The sequence below is a fragment of the Cheilinus undulatus genome, linkage group 13, assembly GCF_018320785.1.
Source record: "Cheilinus undulatus linkage group 13, ASM1832078v1, whole genome shotgun sequence".
In the NCBI taxonomy this organism is placed as follows: Eukaryota; Metazoa; Chordata; class Actinopteri; order Labriformes; family Labridae; genus Cheilinus; species Cheilinus undulatus.
Window position 1 is genome coordinate 28315083 of NC_054877.1, and position 6421 is coordinate 28321503.

Sequence of the window (6421 nt, forward strand, 5' to 3'; positions counted from 1 at the left end):
TATTTCATGTTAATCTTAATATTTTAACGTCCCGGAAGGACAGGTGCTTGAAGGATGGGCGAAGAGGAGTTTGCAAACCGTGCATTTATTATCAACTGCACTACGATCACTATCGGCCGTGGCCACTCCAAAGCAATCAACAACCAACTGCTACCTCAGTCCTCCTACTCCTCTCTAACAGAGAAAGAGGATTCACAGAACTTGTACATTACTGAACAAATTACAACACAACATTATAACAGGTCGCTACAATATATTAAGATTGTTAAGATGATCCAAATGTTTAAGTGTTGTTCTGTTGCTGCTGGAATGCAGCAGAGCTGAAAGTCAGAGTAAAAGCTAAGGCGACTTCATCTCGGCCTCTGCATATGAAACAGAGGCTCCGACCTGTGAGCCACATCAGCATGCCCTGTTTTGAATCACATCATATAAAGTGATGGGTTGACTTCTGCATTGTTCTTTATAGTACTTTAATTCCAGGTAATGTTAACAGAGACAATTAATTTTGTAACCTGGCACACTAGATGGATGTGTGACACACAGATGTGTGTCACACATCCATCTGGTAAACCACTCATAGACAGCATTTAGGAAAGGGCAGAGCCTTTGAAAAAAAAACTCATTGGATTAACGTTCTGTCTGACACATCTTTATGGGCCAATCAGGGCAACAAAACACGTGACGTAGCTGCTACAGAGCTTTTGTTGTTTTTTGAAAAGAAAGCAACTCAATGCTGTTCTTTGTTCTTATTCTAACAAAGAAATGTCGTCAAGTTCTGATGAAACAGGTGCTTTGGCAGCATCCCTGCTAATCTCTTCCGCCACAATTGCACCAGCCTCCTGTTGCTGCTTGCTTAGGTCACGACTCCGCCACGCCGGAAAGTCCTGCTCCTTGTCGCTGATTGGTCCTGTTACTTTCTAACCGGGCCCAAACGGTTCAGACGGGAGCTTTGAAAGATGGATTCACCAGTGAGAAACAGAAATGGGCGTATCCATCTGATTTGCAAGGTTTTATATTTTACCCTCTACCTTTACAAGCCTTCCAGGGCTGGCTGCTGAGAAGCATCCCCACAGCATGATGCTGCCACCACTGTGTTTCACAGTAGGGGTGGTGTGTTTGTGGTGATGTGCAATGTTTGGTGTCCGTCTTGTCTGATGGCTAAAAAATAAAAAATTTTGGTCTCATCAGACCAAAGAACTTCATCCACTTGACCATGGAGTCTCCCACATGCTTTTTTGGTGAACTCTAGTTACAACAGAATATGATTTTTCTTCAAAAATGGATTTCTGTTTGCCACTTTCTCCAGTCTCTGCACTCAGGTGATCCCAATTTCCCTTTTTGTAAGACTACTAGCATAAATTGGCTGAAACTCAGATGAATTTGGTCAGTCACTTTAAAGGGGGTGAATATTAATGCTGTCACTTATTTTACCTTACTTATTTTTGTTTAGTTGACATTACTCTGCAGAGATCTGTTTTCTCTTTGACAGTAAAGAAGTTTTTTTTTTTTTTTTTTTTTTTTTTTAGAAAACCCAAATTATTTTGACCATGATTGTTTTTCAAAATCAATGAAATGCCAAAACATCGAGGTGAGGTAGCAAGATCTATCATATCAGTAGCTGCTATTACAGTTTGAAGATGTGGTTCACACAAAGATCAATCTCACGGTCAAGACTGCATGTTTTCATACACGTTAACAAAATGAATGTCACCACATTATCAGGAGGATGTTGGACTCTTACAGACAGACAGAAAATTATGGTTGAAAGTTAAAACCTCGCTGTGTTCAAAATCTAGAATGGGTTGACATCAATGTCCAATATGGAAGCCAAATTAACAAAAATCCTGAGTAGACAGCAGCCAGCTCAAACACTGGGATGATGATGCTTCTCGATGACAAATGAAATTCTAGTTAACATTACACCCCATTATTTACTCAACATCAATTTTCAACATTGAATAGTGGTTAGAAATAAAAATTGTGTTGACATCAAATCACTTCAGGCCTAGTTTGATAGTCAGACTGCACTAACTCATTTCTGTGCACGAGTCTAAGCAACGTTTTTTTCTCACTGTTAAATGTCTGACATCAAGCATGGTGCAGTTTTGATGTAAAGTGAGCAGTGTTCAAATAGCCGGCATGATGTTTCATGACTAATTTCATAATAACTTAAAAGTAAACTGCTTGTTGCAGCCCACATTAAGTCTGAGGTGTTTAGTGACACTTATAAACTGTCTGCACAGTAAAAGTCACAGACAGAGGGGCTATCTTTGCACTGACTTAAAAGATTTTTCTATGATGTTTTAATGTGTGTCTGTTTAACCATAAATCAAGAACAATATATCAGGAAGAGCCATTTTCTTCCTCTGTTTATTCTTTCACCACTTCCCCATTTCAAACACTGCATTTACTCTTGTGTATGCCTCGTTGCAGGATTAAAGCAATACCACATCATTGTTTGTGGGAGAAAGCTGGAGGCCTACTTCCTCTTTATCTTTGATTACAATGCTGATGTTTGTGACGGTGGTTATACTAACATATGAACAGATCTCATTTTCTCCAAGTTCCTGGTTTCTTTAAGGAATAAAAAGATCAACCGTTATCAACAGTTTGCCACCGAACTCACAAACTCCAGCTGAGGACAGGTAAGACACAAGCTGAGCATAGAAGAAGACATGGTGTCCACTGGAGCTACAGTGATGGTGATCATGTTGATCACTGTCTGTGTGCAGGCTACATCTGCAGGTATGGACTGAGTTTTCTTTAAACCAGCTTCAATCTGCTTCTTTTTGGCTTTAGTGTTAGTTTCAGGATTTTATACAAGTCTAACTGTGATAGGTTGTTTAACTTTTCCTATTTAAATCTGCTTTCACAGACAATCGCATGTGTTGCCGCAGTTACACTAAAACCAAAATCCCATTTGCTGCAATCAAGGGTTACTCAATCCAGACTACTCCAGCGTGTCCTATTAATGCCATCATGTGAGTATCAACTACAGAATAAGTCTTATTTTTCACTTTTTCTTTATTTTAAATTTTATTTAACCAGGAAATGTCTCTGAGAGTCAAAGAAGAGATAAACATGCAGCTGATTAACTGACACTAAATCACATTTTAAAAAGCATTAAAATAAAAAATATAACAAGAGTATTTGGTGTCTGTCATGAGTCAATACTGTGAATTTTCATTTTATTGCTTTTCTTTTCATCTGTAGTTTCCATACAAAGAAGGGAAAGCACCTATGTGTCAATCTTGCTTCGGGCTGGTTGATGAACTACATCAATCGTTTAAGGTAAAGATAGAAATTTAAAGCTGAGAGATTGAGCAAAATAAAATCAAATTTAATACTGTAAAACATGTTTTTAAAGGAAAAAATTTTGACTCTGTCAATTCTGATTACAGGACAAAAGCAAGAGCGGCTCACATCAAGACATCAGTGTAGCAGACGTCCATCCCAGCTCTGTCTGCTGTCCTTTTATTGTTTATTCAACTTTATTTCAAGTTTTGTTGAAGATGTGTGATTGTGCAGTTCAGCAACCAGCTTGGTTGGCTGGACACTCGCTGAATACTTTGTATACGTTTTTTGAATAGATGTTGTAAAAAGTATTTGCACTTGTTGTAAAAAAAAAAGAAAAAGAAAAGTTAATAGCATTGGCAGAAATAAATAAATACCTAACTAATATTTTTTTGGCTTTACAAAGAGAGTATAAAAAGTATTTACCCCCTTGGATGTTTTACCCTTTTATTGATTTTATAAATAAATCAAGGTCCATTTAATTTGGCTTTTAGACAAAAGAAAATTTACCAGAAAAATGTCAAAGCAAAATCAGATTTGGATAAAGTAATGTCAATGAAATGAAAACATATCATCTAAAATAAAAGATTGTCCAAATTCAACAGAGGTCCAGCCAATTGGTGCTAACCCTAGTGAAATAGGGGTACCCTGAGTGCAGTGAAAGAATCTCAAAGTGATTGTAGTATATAGACACCTCTGTCTGGAAGGTCCAGTCACTAGTTAATCAGTACTTCTGGCTGCCATTACACCATGAAGACAACAGACCACTCCAAGTGACTCAGAATACACGTCATTGAAAAGTACAACACAGGGGATGGATATAAAAACACAAGCACAGTGGTGGCAGCATCATGCTGTGGGGATGCTTCTCAGCAGCGGGCCCTGGGAGGCTTGTAAAGGTAGAGGGTCAAATAAATACAGTGAAATAAAGGAATACTCTGGAGGACAATCTGCAAGTCTGCAAGAGAACTACAGCTTGAGTGATGATTTATTTTCCAGCTAGACATTTACCTGAAGTATACATCGAAAGCTTCACAGATATGGTTTAAAGACAACAAGGTTGTGGAGTGGCCGAGTCAAAACCCAGACCTCAATCCCATAGAGAATTTGTGACTGGTCTTGAAAAGAGCTGTTCAGGCACGATTCTCATGCAACCTGACACATCTTGAGCAAAGAAGACAGGGTCAAAATTACAGTGTCCAGATGTGCAAGCCTGAGTGAGACCTATCCACACAGACTCTGTGCTGTGATTGCAGCCTACTAAATACTCACCTGAAGGGGGGTGAATATTTTTGCAGACACTTATTTTACATTAAATATTTTTGTTTATTTGGCATTACTTTGTATTAATCTGGTTTCACTTGATATTAAAGAGTTTTTTTAACTTTATGGGTCAAAAAAGCCAAATTATATAGAACATGATTGATTTCTAAAATTGACATCCAAGGGGGTTAATACTTTTTATGGGCATTATAGTAAAAAATAAATTACTATACAATGTCTTTTACCAAATATGGAGTTTTCTCTTTATTATGTTTCTCAAAAAGCTTTCTGTCTTTTTTTTTATTATAACTGATCTGTATTTCCCATAGTGGCAGACTTCCACTGACAGCAGGAGCTTTAAAGGAGGGCAAGTCTAACATTATAAGAATCAGGAATTGTGGTAAAAAGATGATGAATTGGAGTAATTTTGTAGCAATCAAATGTAGAGTATATAGGCCAATAAGTGTATTACTATACTGTGTCTAATGCAACATAAGTTTCAGACATTAAAACACTGTTAGTTAAAATATTATTCTTATAATATCTATCAAATATTATAACAGGACACCTAGCAAACACAAAATCACAGAAATGATTGGAAAATATTCTTCTTGCGTTTGAAGAAATCAATGAAAGCAAATGGATACAAATCTTCATTTAAATGTGTCTTGGGTTGATTTTCACAGGTGATCTCTTTGCTGCTGAAATTTTTTTTTATTAAGAACACATAATGGGTTGCATCTGAACACAAAACAGGTTTTGGTTAAAAACTCCACTGTCCTTACACTATATTCAGACTTGTGAAGAATACATTTTCCTAGAAATGCGTCTATTGAAGCGTTATGTCTTCTTTAAAGAGACAAGCAAAACAGTTCAGGAGACAAATGTTAAAGCTCCAATAGGGAAATTTGACCTGTTTATGAAAAAAACTGAAATTAATACTGATGTCTTTTCTTTACCTAAAAAGTCACATGAGACAATCATCATAAAAAGACTATTCTTATAAGGTCCTTTTTGATGTCTACATGCACATGGTAGATGTCATGATTTACAGCGTCTTTTTGGAATTTTCCTTGACAAAGACCTTTGGTAATGTAACTTTTGACTATTGCAAGAAAGCAGGATAAGATTTTATACCAGCACTTAACATGCACAGGAGTAAGCCAGCAAAGAGTAGAGGTTACCACCTGTAGGGGCACCAGTGTATAGTGAATGCGTGCCAGGATTTTTTTCGTGCCAGGAGCTTTTCAAAATAACAGCATTTTGTACGTATGAAAGAAGTTTCTCCAAAGAAATGCTAAAGTGGGCTTTTATTTTGAAAAGCGCAAACTGAAAGGTTTTTCGTACCAAGCAGCAACCTCCGGTCCTACAAAATGAAGCCAGTGCAGAAGTGCAAAAAATTGCAATATCGCGAGTGTCCACTTGAGGCTGGCTGCAGGAACACTGGAAATACACTGGTTTACAGCCTGGTTCAAAAACCCAAACGTGCCTCATTAGCTAATGTCTTCATGTGCTCTCACGGTACGGGGCGTGAATTTTTTTGTACCACAATGGTTTACATTATATTTAGGAAAAACCTCACTGTGGACTAACTGGAACATCTCAATTAAATGACAGACAGCTCCACAGGAAGTTTCTGTCAACCAGAATGCTAGCTAGCTAGCTGGGTGGGCCGTTAGGTTGATCCAAAGTTCAATTGAGGCCGTGATTACAATGTGAAAGCCACTGTGGATTGGCTTCAAGAGCTGTTTGAGTGGACCTATTGTAAGCAGACAGCTGACGTCACACAGGGTTTGTCCAATTCTTTCTACAGTCTATGTTTCGCACATGTTCATCTTTACCTGCACGACCTGAAAGTCCCTCA

General features: G+C 37.7%; 1 protein-coding gene across 1 annotated transcript; it reads left to right on the top strand.

Moving 5' to 3' along the window:
- Positions 1–2482: 2482 nt before the first annotated feature.
- On the top strand, positions 2483–3667 carry LOC121520782 (C-C motif chemokine 20-like). The gene is made up of 4 exons (XM_041804398.1): positions 2483–2745; positions 2876–2981; positions 3214–3291; positions 3402–3667. The coding sequence occupies exons 1-4, from the start codon at positions 2676–2678 to the stop codon at positions 3439–3441; spliced, it is 294 nt and encodes a 97-aa protein (XP_041660332.1). The 5' UTR covers positions 2483–2675; the 3' UTR covers positions 3442–3667.
- The last annotated feature ends 2754 nt before the right edge of the window (positions 3668–6421 follow it).